The 24,769-nt window shown below is 42.2% G+C and overlaps 1 protein-coding gene across 1 annotated transcript in view; it reads left to right on the top strand.

The window, feature by feature from the left end:
* Positions 1-24,769, top strand: part of LOC122555509 (suppressor of tumorigenicity 14 protein homolog) — an 83,936-nt gene that overhangs the window by 5,092 nt on the left and 54,075 nt on the right. Inside the window, exons 4-5 of the mRNA XM_087992712.1 lie at positions 20,447-20,514; positions 24,477-24,676. Of these exons, the coding sequence (XP_087848838.1) occupies positions 20,447-20,514; positions 24,477-24,676 (268 nt within the window). The remainder of the gene's footprint in view (positions 1-20,446; positions 20,515-24,476; positions 24,677-24,769) is intronic.

The raw sequence follows: 24,769 nt of genomic DNA, 5'->3' as shown, positions 1-24,769 counted from the left end.
TCCAGATTTGATATGTAGGAGGTTTTCAAAGATAGGTTGACGGTAGTGCATGTTCTGTTGAAGGCAAAGGATAGGAAGGGCAAGATTCTTGAACCGTGGATGACAGGAGAAATTGTATGACTAGCCAAGAGGAAAAGGGAAGCGTACTTAAGGTCTATGCAGCTAAGGACAGAACGGGCCCTGGAGGAATATCAGAACAGTAGGACAAATCTTAAACGAGGAATCAAGAGGGCTAAAAGGAGTCATGAAATAGCTTTAGCAAGTAGAATTAAGGAGAATCCAAAAGCATTTTATTCTTATAGAAGAAGCAAGTGGGAAACTAGGGAAAGGATTGGTCCACTAAAGGATAATGAAGGAAGGCTGTGTGTCGAACCTGAGAGAATGGGTGAGATTCTGAATGATTACTTTGCATCAGTGTTCACTGAGGAGAGGAACATGATAAATCTTGAGATTAAAGATAGAAGTTTGATTAGTCTGGATCACGTTGACATAAGTAGGGAAGATGTGTTGGGTAGGCTAGAGGTTATTAAGGTGGACAAATCCCAGGACCAGATGGGATCTATCCCAGGGAGACAAGAGAGGAAATAGCTGGGGCCCTGACAGATATCTTTGTGGTATCTTTAAATACAGGTAAGGTGCCGGAGGACTGGAAGGTTGCTCATGTTGTCCCCCTGTACAAGAAGGGTAGTAGGGATATTCCGGGTAACTACAGACCAGTGAGCCTGACATCGATGGGAAAGTTGCTGGAGAGGGTACTGAGGGATAGGATCTATTTATATTTAGAAAAGAATGGCCTTATCAGTGATAGGCAACATGGTTTTGTGCGGGGGAGATTGTGCCTTAGCACCTTAATAGAGTTATTTGAGGAAGTGACCAAGTTGACAGATGAAGGAAGGGCTGTTGATGTCATATACAAGGACTTTTATAAGGTGTTTGATAAGGTTCCCTATGGTAGACTAATGGAAAAAGTGAAGTCATATGGTGTGCAGGGTGTTCTAGCTAGGTGGATAAAGAACTGGTTGAGCAACAGGAGACAGAGAGTAGTAGTTGAAGGGAGTTTCTCGAAATGGAGAAAGGTGACCAGTGGTGTTCCACAGGGGCCAGTGTTGGGACCACTGTTGTTTGTGATATACATAAATGATCTGGAAGAGGGCATTTTTGGTATGATCAGCAAGTTTGCAGATGACACAAAGATTGGTGGAGTAGCAGAAAGCATAAGGGACAGTCAAAGAATACAGGAGGATATAGATAGACTGGAGAGTTGGGCAGAAAAGTGGCAGATGGCTTTCAATCCAGACAAATGTGAGGTGATGCATTTAGGCAAGACTAATTTTAGAGCGAATTATACAATGAACGGAAGAGCCGTGGGAAAGGTTGAATGGCAGAGAGATCTGGGAGTGCAGGTCCATTGTACCCTGAAGGTTGCTGCGCAGGTGGATAGAGTGGTCAAGAAGGCATATGGTATGCTTGCCTTCATTGGACAGGGTATTGGGTATAAGAGCTGGCAGGTCATGTTAAAATTGTACAAGACATTGGTTCGGTCGCATTTAGAATATTGTGTACAGTTCTGGTCGCCACATTACCAAAAGGACGTGGATGTTTTGGAGAGGGTGTAGAGAAGGTTTACGAGGATGTTGCCTGGTGTGGAAGGTGCTAGCTATGAAGAGAGGTAGAGTAGGTTAGGTTTGTTTTCATTAGAAAAAAGGAGATTGAGGGGGTCATGATTGAGGTTTACAAAATTATGAAGGGTATAGACAGGGTGGATAGAGACAAGGTTTTTCCCAGGGTGATGGATTCAATAATGAGACGGCACGGTTTCAAGGTGAGAGGTGGAAAGTTTAAGGGGGATACACGCGGCAAGTACTTCAAACGGAGGGTGGTGGGCGTCTGGAATGTGTTGCCAGCAGAGGTGGTAGAGGCAGGCATGGTGGATTCAATTAAGATGCATCTGGAGAGATGCATGGGTAGGTGGGGGAGCAGAGGGATACAGATGCTTAGGAATTGGGCGACAGATTTACACAGTAGATTTGGATCGGCTCAGGCTTGAAGGGCCGAAGGGCCTGTTCCTGGGCTGTAAATTTTCTTTGTACTTTATTCCTTTAGAAGCCAGTTTATCAATATGTTTTTTATAAAATTTAGTTTGAGTGGAAAGTAACAAATGCTAGTTTCGCATGTAAATCTTATGAGTAAGTAGTCATTAGAGCCAGGTTGACATATTAGAGAGGCTATTCTCTCCTTGTAAGGAAAAACAAGGAAATGTGGGCCAGTGGGTGACTGACATTAGGAAGAGCAGATAATGTAACTCCTCCAGTTGGCACAGTTTTGAAATAGTCCAATTGGAGGAACAAGAGCAGTCACTTCAGATTTCATTAGATTTTTGTGTAAAAGTACTATTAACAACAATAAATATCAAATTACGCATTACACTACATTAGCAATTCAGCCACTTTCAGATTTTATCTTGGTTAAGTAGATCTTTTGCACCATAAGTACAAAGTGCCATGTAAACATTACGGTGTAGTCAATCCCAGACTCAGTAATGGTGAGGACTAACATGTCATTGTATACAGATCAACAACTACAGAGATTTGAATGTAGTTTGGCAATGCTTTAAAGTTAACCTGATATTTGCATTTTTTCACTGCATCTGTCAATGGGCAGTATACCAGCAAATCCTGAGCAATTCTCTGCTCAAACATATGCAAATAGGGAAGATATGTGGTGATCATTGGAGACACAGTTACCAAAGTGCTTTCACAATGCAATTGCATATTCATTTCTGCATTGTTGAATTTCTTTTTTTGCTGACCTGTCTTTATTTGTGCTGGGAGAGTTTTGAACTTTACAACAGAGTTGATTTAGGAGAAAGTGAGGTCTGCAGATGCTGGAGATCAAAGTTGAAACTTTATTACTGGAACAGCACAGCAGGTCAGGCAGCATCCAGGGAACAGGAGATTCGACGTTTCGGGCACAGGCCCTTCCTCAGGAATGAGCAGAGAGTGTTCAGCAGGAGAAGATAAAAGGTAGGGAGGAGGGACTTGGAGGAGGGGCGTTGGAAATGTGATAGGTGGAAAGAGGTCAAGGTGAGGGTGATAGGTCGGAGTAGGATGGAGGCGGAGAGGTCAAGAAGAAGACTGCAGGTCAGGAAGGCGGTGCCGGGCTGATTTAGGAACCATCCTCACTTTGGTTATAACTATGGTATCTTTAGCCTTTCCCTCTTACAATATTGAAGCAACGACACAGGACGACTTGCATACCAGACAGCAGAAGCAGCATTTGATAGATAGACCAAAGCAATTCTGGAATATATGGAACATTCCAATATTCTGCTGTCCTACCAGTCCCAGTCATTGAATAATGGTGTGCAATAGACATCCAAAATATCCCCATCTTCATTGAAGGAGGAGCCCATTTCATCAATATTGCCATTTCTTTACTGTTGCTGTGTCTGTCATGTACCTATACCACAGAAACTGCAGTGGTTCAAGAAGGCAGCTCACTGCCATCTTATCAAGGGTGTTAGGGATGAGCTGGCTTTATCTGTGACACTGATGTCTCCTGATAGAATTTATAAAAATATGCTTTTGAAACTCTGTCTTCATATCACTTAATTTCTACATTTCAATTTACCTTGTCTTTTATTTTATTGTTTTCTGCTTTGATGGAATCCAGTTTCATTGACCTTTACCTTGGTTTTTAAATTTGAAAATTCAATACTACATTTGAAATATAGATGCAATACTCAAGTTGAGGCCAAACCAATGTTTTCAACAGATTGAACATAACTTTCTTGCTTTTGTATTATATGTCCCCATGAAAATGCCCAGAATACTGTCTACTTAATCACTCTCTCAACATGTCTGTCACCTCTGCTCCTGTACCATTTAAAGTTGTACCCTTTATATTATCTCTCTCCATTCTTCCCAGCAAAATAAATCACTGCAGACTTCTATGAATTAACATTCAGCTGCCACAAATTTGATCAAGACCACTAACCTATCTGTTTCCTTTTGAAGTTCTTTACTATTCTGATTTTGATTCACGACATTTCAAGTTTTGTATGACCTGCAGATTTTGTGATTGTTCCCTGAACATCAAATTTAAGATCTTTAGTTGGGTTTGCAGTCTGATGCTTTTGTGTGTGCAAGGTGTTAATACGAAAGTACACAGGACCCTGTTTTAAGTAGGCAAAGGGAACTTGCAGATGCATTGTACCTTTGTCAACAAAGGGGTTATAAAGACAACCAGTCTCTGCAGCAGCCTCATGGCAATGACCTGACGAATCAGAAACTGAGAATTGTTCTTGCTGTGACTCCATGCCAGTGATGGCCCAACCAGTCACCACCCTCTTTTCGTGAAATTGTCATTTTCTTTCAAGTCTATTTCTTGCATCCTAGTCCTGATGAGTGCAAAATGAAAAGCAACAATTTTAGTATCTTTTCAGCAGTGTTTAAGTTCTTATTTTGCTCACAATTCTGCTGTGCAGAATTTTATCAAATGCCTGTGAGAAATCTATTTGCACTACATGAACAGCATCAGTTTATTTTTATTTGTTCCTGGAAGCAGGTGTCATTGACTAGGTCAGCATTTATTACGCATCTCTTATTTCCGCGGAGAAGGTGGAGGTGAGCAGCTTTCTTGAATCACTACCGTCCTTGATGTGTAGGAACACGCACAAGGCTGTTAGGAAGGGCATTCCAGGATGTTTGACCCTGTGACAGTGAAGGAATGGTGATTCAGTTCCACGGTCAGGATGGTGTGTGACGTGGAGGGCATCTTGCAGTTGATGGTGTTCCCATAACTATGCTAAGCATGTCCCTTGAGCTGGTAGAGGTCATGGGTTTAGAAGGTGCTATAGAAAGAGCCATTGTGAGTTAATGCAGTGCAGATAGCAACATTGGTGGTGGAGGAATTGAACTTTGGTGGTATTGGATGGGTTGCCAATCAAGTGAACTGCTTTGTTCTGGATTGTGTCAAGCTTCTTGCATGTTGCTTGAAGCTGCACCATCCAAGTGATTTGGGAGTATTCTATCACACTCTTGACTTGGGGAAACAGAAGGTGAGTTACTTGCTACAGATTTCTTAGCTTCTAACCAGCCACACTATCTTTAGTTTTGGTCAGTAGTGACACTCAGATGTTGATAGCGGTTCAGTGATGCTTATGGCATTGAGCAACAAGGGGAATTGATTAATTTTTTTCTTGTTGAGTGGTGGTGTCCACTGTAATACTTACTGAGGAAACTCACTGGAAAACAAGCCCTGCTATTCCTGGAGTCATTTCAAAGTTTAAAAATTTTATGAGTACACAAAATTTCCCAATTTCTCTGTCTTTTAGATTTGATTGACAGAAACCAGGTTTCTGTATTTAACAAGAATAGTTATTTATTATAAATAAATAGATTCTAGCTGCAGGTAAACACTTATGAACTGTTGACGTATAGTTCTGTAATCCCCTGAAAATGCTCCACCTACTCACATATAGATAGCACAAAAAACATTGATGTCATAGGTTACAAGGCAAGACTGGGAAGGCAGTTCAATTATTTCTGTCTACAGAGTACACTGAAATGATACCTTTGGCTTCTCAGGTCTTGCTGCCCCTTGATCTTCTTCCGGTAAGTCTTTTCACTTGCTTGCTGGAGGCACAGAGCGACTGGTTCAATTTAACTTATAAAGTCTCTGATGTATTGTTTAAAAGCCATAGCTCACACCAAAATTGGAGGTGTAGTAGTCAGCGAAGAAGGTTACCTCAGATTACAATGGGGTTTTGATCAGATGGGCTAATGGGCTGAGGAGTGGCAGATGGAGTTTAATTTAGATAAATGCGAGGTGCTGCATTTTGGAAAAGCAAATCAGAGCAGTACTTATACATTTAATGGTAAGGTCCTACGGAGTGTTGCTGAACAAAGAGACCTTGGAGTGTAGGTTCATAGTTCCTTGAGAGTCGCAGGTAGGATAGTGAAGAATGTGTTTGGGGACCTTATACAGTATTATAAGATCATGAGGGGCATGGATAGGGTAAATAGACAAGGTCTTTTCCCTTGGGGGTGAGTCCAGAACTAGAGGGCCTAGGTTTAGGGTGAGAGAGGAAAGATATAAAAGGTACCTAAGGAACAATTTTTTCACGCAGAGGGTGGTACGTGTATGGTACGAGCTGCCAGAGGAAGTGGTGGAGGTTGGTATAATTGCAGCATTTAAAAGGCATTTGAATGGGTATATGAATAGGAAGGCTTTAGAGGGATATGGGCCACATGCTGGCAAATGGGACTAGATTAGGTTCGGGTATCTGGTTGGCATGGATGAGTTGGACATCCCTATGACTCCATAACTGATAAGAGAATATAAACTGGATTTGTTCAGGCTTGAGCATTTTACTAGTAAGGAAAGGCTGGCTGCTTCCATTTCAGAAGTACGATAGTTTCTGACCAAACATTCAAACCCACATGGTGTTCAGCTACCTGGGAGCCAATCATTAAGCTGTTGGCAGGCATAAGGCCTTTGTCATTGCTCTGTGGAATGGTGTTCAGTCATCAATCAGGCACTTCCAGCCAATCTCCTCTCCCGCACACACAACCTGGCTCCAGCCCGACTGTTGTACCCACTGGGTGGCAGGTCGGCTCAGTGGTTAGCACTACTGCCTCACAGTGCCAGTCCTCTGGGTTCTATTCCAGGCTCGGGTGACTCGCCAACTGAGGTAGTTTGGGCTGAGGTTCGGAATAGGAAAGGTGAGGTCACCCTGTTAGGAGTTTTCTACAGGCCTCCTAATAGTCCTAGAGATGTAGAAGAAAGGATTGTGAGGATGATTCAGGAGAAGAGTGAAAGTAATAGGGTGGTTGTTATGGGGGACTTTAACTTTCCTGATATTGACTGGGAAAGCTATAGCTTGAGTTCGTTAGATGGGTCGGTGTTTGTCTAATGTGTGCAGGAGGGTTTCCTGACACAATATGTAGACAGGCCAACAAGAGGTGAGGCCATACTGGATTTGGTTCTGGGTAACGAACCAGGCCAGGTGTTAGAATTGGAGGTAGATGAGCACTTTGGGGACAGTGACCACAATTTGGTGACTTTTACTCTAGTGATGGAGAGGGATAAGTGTGCACTGCAGAGCAAGAGTTATAGCTGGGGGCAGGGAAATTTTGATGCAGTGAGGCACGACTTAGAATGCGTGGCTTGAAAAAGTAGGCTTCAAGGCAAGAGCGCAATTGATATGTGGAGCTTGTTCAAGGAGCAACTATTGAGTGTCCTTGATAAGTATGTACCTGTCAGGCAGGGAGGAAAGGGTCGTGTGAGGGAGCCGTGGTTTAATAAGGAATTGGAATCCCTTGTTAAATGGAAGAGGGCGGCCGATGTAAAGATGAGGCGTGAAGGTTCAATTGGGGCGATTGAGAGTTATAAGGTAGCCAGGAAGGATCTGAAGAGAGAGCTAAGAGCAGCAAGGAGAGGACATGAAAAGTCCTTAGTTGGTAGGATTAGGGAAAACCCAAGGGCTTTCTATAGGTATGTCAGGAATAAAAGAGTGACTAGGGTAGGAATAGGTCCAGTCAAGGATAGTAATGGGAAGTTGCGTGTGGAGGCTGAAGAGATTGGGGAGACACTGAATGAATACTTTTCGTCAGTATTCACTCAGGAACAGGACATTATTGCCAATGTGAATACTGAGTCACAATTAATTAGAATGGACGGCTTTGAGGAATGTAGGGAAGAGGTGTTGGAAATTCTGGAAAGGGTGAAAATAGATAAGTGCCCTGGGCCTGATGGCATTTATCCTAGGATTCTCTGGGAAGCAAGGGAGGAGATTGCAGAGCCATTGGCCTTGATTTTTATGTCCTCGTTGTCTACAGGAATAGTGCCAGAAGACTGGAGGATAGCAAATGTGGTTCCCTTGTTCAAGAAGGGGAGTAGGGATAACCCTAGTAACTATAGGCCGGTGAGTCTCACTTCTGTTGTGGGCAAAGTCTTAGAGAGAATTGTAAGGGATAGGATTTATGAACATCTGGAAAGGAATAATGTGATCAAGGGTAGTCAGCATGGTTTTGTGAAGGGCAGGTTGTGCCTCACAAACCTTATTGAATTCTTTGAGAAGGTGACTAAGGAGGTGGATGAGGGTAAAGCGGTAGATGTGGTGTATATGGATTTTAGTAAGGCGTTTGATAAGGTTCCCATGGTAGGCTACTGCAAAAAATACGGAGGTATGGCATTGAGGGTGAGTTGGAGGCTTGGATTAGGAATTGGCTGGCTGGAAGAAGACAGAGGGTAGTAGTTGATGGTAAAGGTTCATCTTGGAGTGCAGTTACTAGCAGTGTTCCGCAAGGATCTGTTTTGGGACCATTGCTGTTTGTCATTTTTATAAATGACCTGGAGGAGGGGCTAGAAGGTTGGGTGAGCAAGTTTGCAGATGATACGAAAGTCGGTGGAGTTGTTGACAGTGAGGAAGGATGTGTCAGGTTACAGTGGGATATAGATAAGCTGCAGAGCTGCGCAGAAAGATGGCAAATGGAGTTCAATGTGGGTAAGTGTGAGGTGATTCACTTTGGTATGAGTAACAAAAAGATGGGGTACTGGGCTAATGGTCGGATACTTGGTAGTGTGGATGAGCAGAGGGATCTTGGTGTCCATGTACACAGATCTCTGAAAGTTGCCACCCAGGTAAATAGTGCGGTGAAGAAGGCATATGGCGTACTGGCTTTTATTGGTAGAGGAATTGAGTTCCGGAGTCCTGAGGTCATGTTGCAATTGTATAGGACTCTGATGCGGCCGCATCTGGAGTATTGTGTGCAGTTTTGGTCGCCATACTATAGGAAGGATGTGGAGGCACTGGAACGGGTGCAGAGGAGGTTTACCAGGATGTTGCCTGGTATGGTAGGAAAATCGTATGAGGAAAGGCTGAGGCACTTGGGGTTGTTTTCATTGGAGAAAAGAAGGTTTCGGGTGACTTGATAGAGGTGTACAAGATGATTAGGGGTTTAGATAGGGTTGACCATGAGAACCTTTTTCCACATATGGAGTCAGCTATTACGAGGGGGCATAGCTTTAAATTAAGGGGTGGTAGGTATAGGACAGATGTTAGGGGTAGATTCTTTACTCAGTGAGTCGTGAGTTCATGGAATGCCCTGCCAGTAGCAGTGGTGGACTCTCCCTCTTTATGGGCATTTAAACGGGCATTGGATAGGCATATGGAGGATAGTGGGCTAGTGTAGGTTAGGTGGGCTTGGATCGGCGCAACATCGAGGTTCAAAAGGCCTGTACTGCGCTGTATTTTTCTATGTTCTACGTTCTATGGTTGTATGGAGTTTGCACATTCTCCCTGTGCCTTCATGGGTTTCCTCTGACTGCTTTCGTATCCTCCCACAGTCCAATGATATCTAGGTTAGGTGGATTGTCAATGCTAAATTGCCCATAGTGTCCAGATTTAACCATGAGAAATGCAGGGTTACAGGGATAGGGTAAGACTGTCAGTCTGGGTGGGGTGCTCTTCAGACTTTTTCCACACTGCAGGGTTTCGACTCTTCCCATTGCTTGGACAAACAGCAGTGCAAACAGCACCCACAATGAGTGTCAGGTAAACTGCTTCTAAAATGTGTATCCATAATCCTTGACCTCCAAAAGAGCTCCCCTTCCCTCTTCAGTCCACAATCAAAAGCAGAAGAAAAAGATTATCTGTACAATGGTCATTGCCTTGCACTTGTGTGGCATGAATGTTATTAGCCACTTATACCAGTCCAAGCCTGGATATTGTCCACATCTTTCTGCTTATGGAAATGGACTGCTTCAGTATTTGTCTCAGCTCTGTATCTGCCAACATCTCAACTTGGCCTTCTGATGGGCAGGAAGGTCATTGATGACACAGTTAAAGTTTGTCAGGTCGAGGAAATTACCCTAAGGAGCTTTTGCAATGATGTCCTTGTACAGAGATAACAGACTTTAAATAACCCCAACCATCTTCCCATGTTCCAGGAATTACTTCACTTTTTAAGAGCTTTCCCCCAATTCACACTCACTCCAGTTTTGCTAGAACTCCTTGATGTCAAGGGCTGCCACTCTCAACTCACCTGTGGAATTCCCCTCTTTTGTCCATGTTTGAAACAAGGCTGTAATGAAGTCAGGAGCTAAGTGGCCCTGGCAGAACCCAAATTGGATGTCACTGAGCAACTGTTGAGCAGGTGCTGCTTGATAACACTGTTGATGTCACCTTCCATCACTTTACTGATGATCGAGAGCAGAACGATGGAGTGGTCATTGGCCAGGTTGGATTTGTTCTGCTTTTTTGGGTACATGACATACCTGAACAATTTTCAACATTATCGGGTCGATGCCAGTATTGTTACTGTACTGGAACGCTAGGGGAGCAGCATGTTATGAAGCACATAGAGTCACAGAGTTATACAGCACAGAAGGAGACTCTTCATTTAAGTTTTCCATGCCAACCAGATATTGGCCAATATCTCTCTTTCCTTCCTATTCATATACCCTTCTAGATGGCTTTTAAATGCTGTAATTGTATCCGTGTCCACCACCTCCTCCAGCAGCTCATTCCATAAATGTATCAGCCACTGCATGAAAAAGTTGCCCCTCAGGTCCCTTTTAAATCTTTCCCATCTTACCTTAAACCTATGCCCTCTAGCTTAAGACTCATTTACCCTGGGAAAAAGACCTTGGCTATTCACTCTATCCATACCCCTTATGATTTTATACTATATATGATTCTATAAGGTCACCCCTCAGCCTCCACTGCTCCGGGAGCTACAGCCTATTCAGTCTCTCCCTATAGCTTAAACTCTCCAAACCTGACAACATCCTTGTAAATCTTTTTTGAACCCTTTCAAGTTTCACAACACCTTCCCTCTGGCAAGGACACCCGAATTGTTTGCAGTACCCGAAAAGTGGCCTCAGCACCATCCTGTATAGCTACAACATGACGTCCAACTCCCACATTCAATGCACTGACCAATGAAGGAAAGTGTGCCAAATGACTTCTTCACTCCCATGTCTACTTGTGACTCCGCATTCAAGGAACTATGACCTATGCCCTTTGTCTCTTTGTTCAGCAACACTCCCCAAGGCCTTACCATTAAATGTATAAGTCTGACCCTGATTTGCCTTACCAAAATGCAATACCTCACATTTATCTAAATTAGACTCCACCTGCCACTCCTTGGCCCATTGGCCCATCTGAATAAGGTTCAGTTGGACACCAAGATAGCGTTCTTCACTGTCCAATGCACCTCCAATTTTGGTGTCATCTGCAAACTTAATAATTAAACCTCTTATCCAAATCATTTATATAAATGATGGAAAGCAGAGGACCCAGCACTGGTCCTTGCATGTCTTCAGTACTGTTGCCTGAATATTGTCAGGGCCCATAGCCTTCATATAAAATGTCTCGAGCCATTTTTTAAAAGTTTGTGCTCTGAATTGAAATGGTTGAATACTGTTGAATGTGATGCCAGGGACTTCATGAGAAGCATTTCTGGCTTAAGATGGCTGCTAGTATTTCAATCGTTTGCACTGATGTGCTGGGCTCCTCCCTCATTGAGAATGGCAAGATTTGTGGAGCCTTCAGCTCCTGTTAGTTGACCCCCAACAGTCCAATCTGGATGTGGTAGGACTGCAAAGCTTAGAACTGATCCATTGGTGATGAGATTGCTGAGCCTTGTCTATTGCTAGCTGTTTCCTTTGCTTGGCACACAAGTAACTCTGTTTTGTAGCTTCACCAGGTTGACACCTCATTTTTAAGAATGCCAGATGTTGGCGTTCTGTCCTCCACATTTCATTGAAACAGTGCTGATCACTTGGCTTGAAGGTAACATAGAATGGGTTTATGCTCGGTCAGGAAGTACAATATAATGATTATAATTTTGCTGCTGTTGATGGCTCACTGGACCTCATCGATGTCCTGTTATATATTATGATGTGGAGCTGCCAGTGTTGGACTGGGTGGACCGAGTCAAAAATCACATGACACCAGGTTATAGTCCAACAGGTTTATTTGGAAGCACTAGCTTTCGGAGTGCTGCTCCTTCATCAGGTAGCTAGTGGAATAGGATCATAGGAGTCAGAATTATAAATTGCTAGATTTATTTGAAAATTGTCTCGGTGGCGGTGTTGCACAACAAGGTATTCTTACTGTAAATATGGAACATAGTCTTTATGTAGACTGTGGTAGTCACTCCTATTGATCCTGTCATGGACAAAATCATTTGCAACAGATAAATCATTGAAGTCAAATTCAATTTGATTTTTTTTTCCTCTTTTTGATTTCCTCAGCGACCACTGCAGATCCAGTCTAACAAGTATGTCCTTTCAGTTCAGTCAGTAGTGATGCTGTTTAGATTAGATTAGATTACAGTGTGGAAACAGGCCCTTCGGCCCAACAAGTCCACACCGACCCGCCGAAGCGAAACCCACCCATACCCCTACATTTACCCCTTACCTAACACTACGGGCAATTTAGTGTGGCCAATTCACCTGACCCTGCACATCTTTTTGGATGGTGGGAGGAAACCGGAGCACCCGGAGAAAACCCACGCAGACACGGGGAGAATGTGCAAACTCCACACAGACAGTCGCCTGAGGCGGGAATTGAACCCGGGTCTCTGGCGCTGTGAGGCAGCAGTGTTTAGCTCCTCCTGGTGATGGATATTGAAGACCCCCACCCACACTATGTTCTGTGACCTTTGCCATTCTCAGTGCTCTTCCATTTGGTGTCCACCTTGGAAGAGAACAGACTCAACTAATGGGGGTTGGTTGGCAGTAGCTGGTAATTAGTATGAGATTTCATTGTCCATGTTTGACCTAATGCTGTAAGACATCATGGCATCCAAAGTCAGAGTTGAAAACTCCCAGGACAACTCCCTCCTAACTGTATATCAGTATGCCACAACTTCTGGTGGCTCAATCCTGCTCATATTACAGAACATACTCAGCAATGGGGATGGTGGTGTGGGGCATTGATGGTACATTTTGATTCCATGAGAATCATTATTCCAGACTGTTGCTTGACCAGACTGTGGGACGGTTCGCCTACCTTCAGAACAACCAGATGTTGCTCAGAAGAACTTTGCAGAATCTACAGGAAGGTATTTGCTGTTGTCATTTCTGGTGACAAGGTCAATGCTGGATGGTCTGTTGATTTCATTTCTTTGCTTAGACTTTGTTGTAGTGTTTTGGTACAACTGAGTGGCTTGCTAGGCCATTTCAGATGGTAGTCAAAGGTAAATCACATTGATGTTAGTCTGGAGTCATATGTTGGCCAGACCAACTAAGAATGGAAGATTTCCTCCCCTTTCCGAAGTGAAACTATTGTGGGTAGCAGTGTATTTTTGGCAGTACAGGTTTGATGGACTGAAGGGCCTCTTCTGTACTGTATATTTGTATGATTCTATATTCTGTTCACAAAAAGCAGAACAAATCAAAAGCAGCCTATTATTGCCCCATCAGTCTACTCTCGAAATTCAGTAAAGTGATGGAAAGTGTCATTGTAATGATATGGCTGCATGGTTGCTTTTAGATTTGCTTTTTAATTCCAGATTTCATGATGTCACATTGGGATTTAAATCCATGTCCCAGAATATTACCTTGGAATTCAGGATTGCTAGTCCTGTGACACTATTACTACACCACCACCCCTCATTTATCAACTCTCTCTGTTAGCTTATCAAAAAGCCCCAGCAGGGTAGTTAAATATGAGTCACCCTTAACAAAACTATGTGGATATCTTTAATTAGCTCACAATAACTCAAATAACTATTAACTTTGTCCCAGATTATCATTTCTAAAAGCTTCCCCACATTAAAGTAACCCGGTAACTGCTGAGTTTATCTTTCCATGCTGTATTCACAGCTTTTCAACTGAACAATCTGAAGACCGGAGAAGAATTTCATGTCCACTTCTGTGGTCAATCACTCATCATCAATCCAATGGCGAAACATTTTGGCATCAGTCTTTATTGTCTTATCACATTGACCGACCAGCAACATCTCCAGAAGACCAGATTCAGTCAAGATGAAAGTGAAGCTCATACAGAAACTGGTGGGTACTACTTGAAGCAACAGGGCCATTGCAATATGCACTGCTTCACTTACCCTGTTCTATCCAACAGCAGAGCACTGCTGGTCAACTGGCTGAGGAGCTGCTACACAGTATCAATTCAAATTTTTGTGGATATCAACCTCCAAGAAGATATGAAGATTATTTCTGGACATTGAGACTAACACAGCTGGAATCCCTTCCTGTGCTATCACATATTAAACCGCTTGATTACCGCAGGAAACATAATCCCTCAAAATAACCCCACAGTGAATGAAGCTGTCTTATTGATCCAGACTTCAACATAAACCACATGCTCATCTGAAATCTTGTCATTCTTGCTGCAACATAATCTTATCCAACAAGCCTGCGACAGCCCCACTCTCAATGATGAACCCACTGGCTGACTGTAACCTGGTAAGCAATCTGTATGATAAAGGCTCAGGTTTCAATCTTTCATGGAAAACTTGGAAACTATTCACCGCTTAAGGACAGACCAGGGAGAGTTTGGCCATGAGTGGAACATAAGCAGCAGTTCAACTTGTGATCATGGACATTCAGGTCAGACCATTGCCCACATACTGAACTCCTGCCCCATATGATCCATTCCCGCAACCTCAACATTGAAGTGTCACTGTTTCTCCAGCCTGTTACTTTTAGTGCAGGTGGGGAGATGTCCTGAACGAGTGAGTAAGCAGCATAGAAGGTATGAAGGATTAGTGGTAATGGGGGTGGACAGGGTGACATTGAGTGAGGAGAGATGTTATAAGCATTAGCAAGTGTGGTAGAGCATGAGCCCTGCTGGGAAGTGGGTCCAGTGTCAGAGATAGACTGAATGTGAGGCATTGTAGAGAAAATGTGCCACTTATACTGGCACAGTGACAAAGTTCATTGACCTTCTTCATATATTTCAGTGCATTACTTCAGATGAGCCTCACACCGATGGTGGGCAACTTGTCGGAGGGAATCCTCAGGGACATGATTAACATGTATTTGGAAAGGCAAGGACTGATTAGGGTTAGTCAACATGGCTTTATGCTTGAGAAATCATTTTTCATTAACTTGATTGAGTTTTTGAAGAAGTAACAAAGAGGATTGATGAGGGCAGAATGGTGGATGTGATCTATATGGACTTCAGTAAGGCATTTAACAAGGTTCCTCATGGTTAACAAGGTCAGATCACACGGAGTAAAGGGGGAACTAGCTATGTGAATACAGAACTGGCTTGAAGGTAGAAGACAGAGGGTGGTGGTGGTGGGTTGCTTTTCAGACTGTAAGTCTATGACCAGTGGTGTGCCACAAGGATCAGTGCCAGGTCCATTGCTTTTTGTCATTTATTTAAGTTATTTGGATGGGAACATTGGAGATATGGTTAGTAAGTTTGCAGATGACATCAAACTTTGAGACGTAGTGGACAGTAAAGAAGGTTACCTCAGAATACAACAGGATCTTGATCAGATGGGCCAATAGGCCAAGGAGTGGCAGATAAAGTTTAGTTTTTGATAAATGTGAGATGCTGCATTTTGGAAAGGCAAATCAGAGCCGGACTTATACACTTAATGGTGAGGTCCTGGGGAGTGTTGTTGACCAAAGAGACCTTGGAGTGCAGGTTCATAGTTCCTTGAAAGTGGAATTATGGGTAGATAGGATAGTGAAGAAGGCGTTTGGTATGCTTTCCTTTATTGGGCAGAGGATTGAGTATAGCAGTTGGGAGGTCATGTTGCGGCTGTACAGGACATTGGTTAGGCCACTTGTAGAATACTGCATGCAGTTTTGGTCTCCCTGCTTTGGAAGGATGTTGTGAATAGTGAAAGAGTTCAGGAAAGATTTACAATAATGTTGCCAGGGTTGGAGGGTTGGAACTATAGGAATAGACTGGGGATATTTTCCCTGGAGCATCAGAGGCTGAGGGGTGACCTTATAGAGGTTTATGAAATCATGAAGGACATGGCTAGGGTAAATAGACCAGGTCTTTTTCCCAGGGTGGGGGAGTCCAGAACTAGAGGGCTCAGGTTTAGGGTGAGATTTAAAAGGGACCTAAGGGGCAACGTTTTCACGCAGAAGGTGGTGCGTGTATGGAATGAGCTGCCAGAGGAAGTGGTGGAGGCTAGAACAATTAAAACATTAACACGACACAGCTGGATGGGTATGTGAATAGGAAGGGTTCAGAGAGATATGGGCCAAATGCCCATAGATTTAGATTTATTTACGAGATCTGGTCTGCATGGATGAGTTGGACCAAAGGTTCTGTTTCTGTGCTGTATAACTCTACAACTCTGACTTTTTAGCTGACCCTGCATTAACCTGGGTGATAAACTCAGTCCAGCTGGCATGATCTGTTGTTAAACCCTTTCTATTCATCCTGGGGGAGGTTCACTTCCTGCCCATGCACTACCCCACCCAGCAGGACCTTAAGGTCCTGCCTGCAAAGCGAGGTGCTAATTTATATTTTGCTGTCATGTCTGGGGCAAAAGTTAAGAACCGTGCGTGGCCCCTCCAGACTAACAGTGCTTGTCTGGGTGGACAACGGACTTTAACCAATAGTGCTACTCCAGGGATGGAGAGCTGTGATATCCCAGTTATGGCGCGTTGTTCCAGGTACAGTGGAATGGAGCTAGACAAAATGAGAGGGGCACTGTGGTGGGGTAGGTACTTAACAAGGTGCATTTTTTAAGATATGGCAAGAAATTCTCTCAAGGAGAGAAGCCTTCCATGAAACCTATTGAACCTGTCACTTAGCCTAAACAAATGTAAGACTGAGCCCTTGTACTTGGTTGTGTGTGGCACATTTTAAAATTTGCAGAGCACTTAAAACTTGGATGTTGTGGTTCTATTTGCCGAGCTGGAAGTTTTTGTTGCAAACGTTTCGTCCCCTGTCTAGGTGACATCCTCAGTGCTTGGGAGCCTCCTGTGAAGCGCTTCTGTGATGTTTCCTCCGGCATTTATAGTGGCCTGTCCCTGCCGCTTCCGGTTGTCAGTTTCAGCTGTCCGCTGTAGTGGCTGGTATATTGGGTCCAGGTCGATGTGTTTGTTGATGGAGTTTGTGGATGAGTGCCATGCTTCTAGGAATTCCCTGGCTGTTCTTTGTTTGGTTTGCCCTATAATGGTAGTGTTGTCCCAGTCAAATTCATGTTGCTTATCGTCTGCGTGTGTGGCTACTAGGGATAGCTGGTCGTGTCGTTTTGTGGCTAGTTGATGTTCGTGGATGCGGATCGTTAGCTGTCTTCCTGTTTGTCCTATATAGTGTTTTGTGCAGTCCTTGCAAGGACGAATCTGTGAGTGATAGATTTCAAGAGTGCATTGACAGTATAATGGCATGGGTGGACATGTGGCAGATAAAAGTAAATGCAGAGATTTGAATGCAAGAATGAAGGAAAGTGATAAAGAATAGAGGGCACAATTTTGAAGTGGGGGCATGAATAGAGAGACTTGACAGAATGTCTGCACAAATTGGGTAGCAGACCAACGTTAGTGAGACATATGGGATCCTGGTCTTTATAAAGAGTGGAATGTGTGTACAAAAACAAAAATCTTTCACAAAACACTGGTTTGACCTCAGCAGAAGTAGTGTCCAATTCTAAACATTTAAGAAGGACATGGAGGCTTTTGTGGAGGCTGCAGAAAAGGGTTTTGATTGAAGCAGACAAATTAGAGAGGCTGAGATTGTTCTCCTGAGAGGAGAGAAAGCTTAGAGGAGTTTTGATGTAGTTTAGTCAGGGTCATTAGAGAGAAATTGTCCCCTGTGGAGTAAGGATGAGAACCAGTGGACATAAGTTTGGGGTGATTGACCAAACAATGAGCGGTGATCTGAAAGAAGTTTATTTAGCAGCAAGTAGTTAGGATCAGGAATGTACTGCCTGAGGGATGGGTGGAAGCACATTTGACTTTAATTTTCAAGATAATAAAAAGGAAATCTGTGGAGGGTTGCAGGGAATAAGTGGAGGTATGCAACTGGCTGAACTGGTGTTGTAGTGAGACAGTAAATATTCAGCAGGTCAATTGTGCTTCCTTCTGTGCTGTTCTATTGTTCTATAATTCTATCAGTGATAAACAAGATGAAGGTTGAGTAACTTCTGTCAGAAAGGAGGAATAGGCTTCCTAGTGAGAAAACAAAACTGATCATGATAGAAGCAAAAGGAAAGTTAGCCTGGGTCTCTTTGAGTTTGAAAATTAGTGCTTGATGCAGGAAAATTTGATGTATGCTACCTTCTTCCAGGAGATGAGAATTGTGACTGTTTGAAAGACAGAAATGTCTTCCCATGTGAAAATAAAATCTGAAGGTGTGCAGGTTTATGCAATCAGGAAGCAAGGAACCTCTCCAGTAGTTGTTGTGTAGTTTGGAGTAGACATTTTAGCTCACCTCACAGAAAATGGCTGAATCACCAGCAGTAGTTGCTTTGAACTCCAGCAAAATTAATGTTGTCTTCTGCTCTTTGGAGATTCAGTGCTGAATGCTGACATGGACATTGAGGTGGGCCCCACTTTGTTAAAATTGACCAGATGACTGATGAGTACCAAGGATTTGTGAAAACATCAAGGTTTGTTTTGCACATTGCTGCCACTGCCTTAATCAACTAAAAAAGTTGCAGAGATTAAATGCGCAGGTTATGGAAGCAATAATCAATATTAAATTGGATAAATATAAAGTTAACCATATTTTAAAAAGAAATGCAATATGTATAGATATATGAGTAGAGATGTAAGTGAACATTATTGGATAGAAACATGTTTGTACCATTTTTACAAGATTGCTGTAACTTGTCCCCTGAAGTCACAGCAGACATTCACTTCATCTGTGTTGAAGTGGGTCTGGACATAAGGAGAGTGTGAATTCACAGAAATTCTAATGCTCTTCCACTGAGATCAATAAGAAGGACTCTGAGAACCTCGATGAAAAGTCACCCCATTTTCTGGAATGACGGAACTAAAGTGGAGCAGTTATGATAAAGCTCTGTGCCATTTAAAGTATCATTCTTTGGTTGCGCAGTTACCTAGAATATCTGTGCAATCAAGTGGAGTGTGAAGGTAAGATTGGATGAGGTAAAATGAGTTATTTTTAATTGACTAGTGTAGGCCTATACAGATAGTTCTTGTATAAAGCATAGTTTGGCAGCGCTATTCAGCTATAATGTACCTGAAGAATTAGGGAACAGGATTTTTGAGAACACTTACCTATACTCGTAGTAGAGTGATTCCAGCGGTGATTGTTTTGCACACTTTGTTCTGCGCATGCGCTGAAATCTCTGAGCTGTTCTGCTCATGCGCTGATGTCAATTACTGTCAGAGCCTGTGAGAGGGTCAGTACTATACACTGAGCCACTTCATCTCAAAAATTAAACTATTGAATGTTCATTGTTCTCCCTCTGAGACAAGAATATTCCTGTATAATTCCTGAATAAGCTCTGTGTATCTCCTGCAGGACTGCATTACTCTTATATATACCATATGCCTTTATAATTTGTTATTGTACCTGCATATCCCACAATCTAAACCAACCCCCAAGAAACAATCTGAAAGACAATCAACCACCACCATCCACTTTTGCAACCATAACTGCATCTGAAGGTGGCGATGATGATGACCCTCTGTCCCTGCATTAACAATAGTTTTACAATTTAATGTGTTAAACTTACTTTTGTTTCATTAATAATTATGATTTGAACCTCATTCAGAATGTGCTATACTTTATGTTAGGCTTTTGGGCGATGTTTGAGCGATCATAAGTGTTATTTGTTGCTGATCTGCCCCATACCTCACTTTTCGCATCGGCCCCATTATTTCTATTAAGCAGGGTTTCTCTGGAATGCACTGACAGTGTTACAGGAAAAGTACCTGTAACCTCTAGAGTTGCCAACAAGTAGAGACAATCTCATTCATTCTTTTCTTTGAGTGCTTGTCAGGCTGAATCCTGATAAAGCCTATCCAGGAGCTGAATTAGGTGCCGCTGTCACTGGATAAGGAATTGACTGCTTAAGAATGAGATAAGAATACATTTCTTCACTTAGATAGTTAAGAACCTTTGCACTTTTTTATCCTAGAATGCTGTGAATGCTCAAGTTATTGAAGCAAGCAATATGGTGTTAGGGCAGGAAAGTGGATTGAAGTGAATGGATCAGGCATTTTCAATGGAGCAGACTTGAGAAGCCCTATGGTGTACTGTTGCTGTTATTTCTTATGATTGTTGTTATATGTATCTGGAATTTGGAAAAAGAAACCAATTTTTTTTCTAAATTAGAGAAAGTATTAAAAATGAATGTGATTCAGTACTTAATCAAAATTATACCTACTTGGATATTTAGTTGTCTCTAACAGAGATTCAGTGGATTGATTTGAATCTAAAATATGGCAAACTGGTCATGACTTAGCAGGACAAATGGCCCTCATTCATTTCACACTTACTTATACACTCTTTAACTGTCAGTTTTCAGAACTGTATGAGCCATCTATATTGGGAAAATATTACCTAAAATCTGTCATCACTGCATTTAGGTGAGTACAAGAGTGTTTTTAAAATAACCTTGTATAATTCTGAGTCAGTTTAGTTCTGTTTACTAATTTTCAGATTTATTAAGCAAAGTATAATCCAGAAATAATTGCTAAGTAGATGTTTTGTTAAAAATCACCAGTTTATGGTGTACAGGTAAATATTTCATGATGCACAAATTCATGTCTCTGTATAGGAAGTGGTTAATTCTACTCTGGTAACTTAGACTTCTTCTGAATGCATTCCTTCTGCTGTTTTACAGGGCTTAGCCCTGCATTAGCTGTTTCATAGAATATAGAACAGTATAGCACAGTACAGGTCCTTCAGCCTATGATGTTGTGCCAAGTGTTTATCTTAATTTAAGAACAACCTAACCTACACATCTCTCAATTTACAGCCATCCATGTGCTTGTCCAGCAGTTGCTTAATTGTCCCCAATGTCTATGACTCTACTCCCACCGCTGGCCGTGCATTCCACACATCCACCACTCTCTGTGTAAAGAATCTACCTCTGACATCTCCCCTATACCTTCCTCCAATCACCTTAAAATTATGACCCCCTCGTGACAGCCATTTCTGCCCCGGGGAAAAGCCTCTGGCTATCAACTGTACCTATATCTCTCATTACCTTGTACACCTCTATCAAGTCACCTCTCTTCCTTCTTCTGTCAAAAGTGTGAAAAGCCCTAGCTCACTCAACCTCTCTTCATAAGACATCAACTTATCTTCATAAGACAACTTCCTGTCGGGAATTTATCAATGTAGGGAATACATGATATTTATATGCATGACAGACTCTGTAGGTATCATGAGGCTCCCAGCACCAGTTTATGCTTCCCAGTGTGACTGGATCAGGAAATTTGACTGTTGGAATTGTGAAAATTAGAAATTAAGCAATAATTGGGCATTTCCACAGTGTACCTTTTAAAATATTATTCTATTGCATTTGTCTGGAAAGTGACTATCGTATAAAGTATCATGTCATATCATGTGTGTTCTACCCTATGCCAGATGCTTGCCTCATTGAAAGTCATTGTTTCATCTTATGACATTTACATGGCAGTTTTTTTTGTTGATGATGGTTTACATTGCCTTCCACTTTCAGGGGTAAGACAAAGAAGACCTTAAGTCTACCTCAGCTGGAATGGAAACCAATCTCACACAATGTTGAGTCACACGCTAGTCAACTGACTGAACTGGGACCTCATCCATAAAGTGCAATACTTACAAATTGTGTTGTTTCTGTGAAATGCTTAAGAGGCACGATTATATGTCACTTAGATGTTTCTCTTAGAGCAAATTTATCATTACAAAGTGATTATTATAGCAAAGTAATAGAACTCAAGTGTTTTCAATTCAAGCCATTTAATTAGAAGGCTTAACAAGCCCTCTTGTGGTGCAGTGGTAGTGTCCCTAGCCCTGGGCTGGGATACCTGGGTTCAAGTCCCAGCTGCTCCAGAGGTGTGTAATAACATCACTAAACAGGCTGATTAGAAAAAAAATGGTTAAATAAAAAAGGCACAGTGGTAGTGTCCCTACCCTCACCTTGGAGGCCTGGATTCAAGGTCCACCTTCTCCAGAGTTGTGTGATAATATCTGTGAAAAGGTTGATTAGAAAAGTAGATAGATTTTAAAAATTAGAATGCTTAAATAATTAGGGAATCACCTGAACCAATAGCACCAGTTGACAATTGATCCATTGTGGCTACATCCACATATTTTGCTCATTTTGAACCTGGATAAACAAAGAAGAGTTTATATTTTAAAAAGTCGCCTTGCAATCTGTATTGATGGCTTAGCTCCAAGTTCTATCCTTCTCCATTCATATTTGTAAATTTTCTTCTAGTTCTAGATTTTCCGCCCGTCTTGCGTTGATTTTTCAAAAACACTAGAGTGTTGAGGGAGAGAGGCTGTAAGTGGTACTGTGTGAACACTCTTCTCCAGATCTCCATCTCTTCCCAACGTCCTCCAAGTTCCAGTTAGAAGTAGCTGGTGATGTACAACACATCTCTGCATTGGAGGGTGTGTTGTAGTGATACTGCAATGGTGAAACCACATTGTGGTGCCCAGATTCAATTTTACAAAATATATCTGGTTGACAACCGCTATGATGCCAAATTCAAAAATGTTGAGCTGCTTAACTGGCACTTCAGAGGCTGGGAGCAATGCAATAATGAAGCAGGCTTCTGAACTCTGTTGAAGCCAATTTGTGTCCATCCAGAAGGTGGATTAATTGGAGATAGCCATAATTATGCAAATAATACCAGACCAGAAAATTGGCAAGGATTAGAGGTCAGTGTTGTGGTCCACTGAAGACCTGCTCCCTCACCACCAGAAGCCTGGAGGAATAACGCCTCATCTTCCGCCTTGTAACACTTCAACCCCAGGGCATCAATGTGGATTTCAACAGTTTCCTCATTCCCCCTTCCCCCACCTCACCCCAGTTCCAAATTTCCAGCTCAGCACTGTCCCCATGACTTGTCCTACCTGCCTATCTTCTTTTCCACCTATCCACTCCACTCTCCCCCGCCCCTGACCTATCACCTTCATCCCCTCCCCCACTCACCTATTGTACTCTATGCTACTTTCTCCCCACCCCCACCCTCCTCTCATTTATTTCTCCTATATTCCTGATGAAAGGCTTTTGTCTGAAACATCGATTTTACTGCTCCTCGGATGCTGCCTGAGCTGCTGTGCTTTTCCAGCACCATTCTAATCTAGAATCTGTTTTCCTGCCTCTGCAGTCATCGTTTTTACCGTGCTAAAGGTTCAGCCCATTTTTGCAAAACAGACATCCCATATTCTAGAAAAAAACCAGAATATTTAACTGCAATTAAAATACTCCATATGCACAATAATTACATGCTATATGAGACAAATATCACATCTACTAGGGTCATTTTTCTGTGTCTATAGTACAAAGTGATGACTGGTAGGCATTGCAGAAAATTTACCCAGTTTTATCAATATAAGAAAATAAATAAGTTTTCCAAATTGAGAGATGTTAAGACACTAAATTGATAATATATTCACACTTCATCTACATACTACAAGTCAATGATTCCATTGGGTACTTACTTTGTGTTGATCTCATTTCTTTGTGAGTGCATTTTCTTCTTACATCAGCAGTACTGTACTTCCAGACTCGAGTATTTACTGTTGCCTACTTCAGAAACCAACTGGGCCATTTCACTCCATCCCAAGCCTGGGATTTCTGCCTTTGCAGCCTAGCGCCTTTTTCTGGATTACATTCTATCAATACTGTACTCCAGCCCTGGCTTTACTTACTGCTTCACATATATTGAGCTCAATCTTGATTACAGCTACTTACTGCTGGGCCTGAGGTTATGGATCCAAATAAGTGGCAAGAGAATGACCTGATTTTTTTGTTGGCCTTCATGAATAATAGTTTCCATGATTCAACCCCTTCTCTCTCTCACACACACAGACACAGAGACACAAACATGCGCGTACGTATATACACACACACGGACACACATATATGCACACACACACACATATTTTTGTGGACAATTTCTGTGACTGTGGAAGAGTTGAAATTCCAAATTTGTTTATAACACTTCCTGGAAAGGGAAAGGAATAGAACCACACAAAAATGATGCAAAAGGGAGAGAGGGAAACAGAATGAGTGCATGAGACACATAGTTTTAGAAAGCGATAAAAAGATTGAGAAAAAAGTGCAGAAATCAACTAAGAGTGCGATGACATTGAGAGAAACTCAAATAGAGTGGGGAGAGAGTGGTAAAGTAGAAGGTAAAGGTGAAAATAGAAGGAACATGTGTAGGGAGATTGAATATTTGCCCAATTCTTAAAGCTCAGTATCAGGGGCATGACAGTGGAACATATGTGGCCAGCATTTGATCTCGCCAGTTTCCATGTCAATTTTATTTTACAATTTTATATATGTGAAAGCTCTGAGATATTTTCTCTTCTGTTGCTGTTGCAGTGAAGGAGAAGAAGGGCTTCGGGCATATTATTGGAGTAAGTTCTCAGCTCCAGAGAATATAGCACACTACATCAAAAATGCAACCACATCAAACTTGCAACAAGTCAATAGCAAAAAGCTGAAAGTGCCCATGCTGAACTCTTCTGAAGAGATATCCTCCACCGAAGAAGATTTTGATGTTTATACAGTTGAGCTGTTTGGTAGTATTTTTATACACATCATTTGAAGATTTGTGCAGTTCAGTCTATTGGTTCTCATGCATGCACATTCTTTCGAGTAATCACTGTTTTTTC

This window comes from Chiloscyllium plagiosum, unplaced genomic scaffold (assembly GCF_037043375.1).
Source record: "Chiloscyllium plagiosum isolate Xiang-an unplaced genomic scaffold, Cpla_swu_hap1 HiC_scaffold_12, whole genome shotgun sequence".
Taxonomy (NCBI): domain Eukaryota; kingdom Metazoa; phylum Chordata; class Chondrichthyes; order Orectolobiformes; family Hemiscylliidae; genus Chiloscyllium; species Chiloscyllium plagiosum.
Note: the sequence above shows the minus strand (reverse complement) of the source record. Positions and strands in the feature narration are given on the sequence as shown.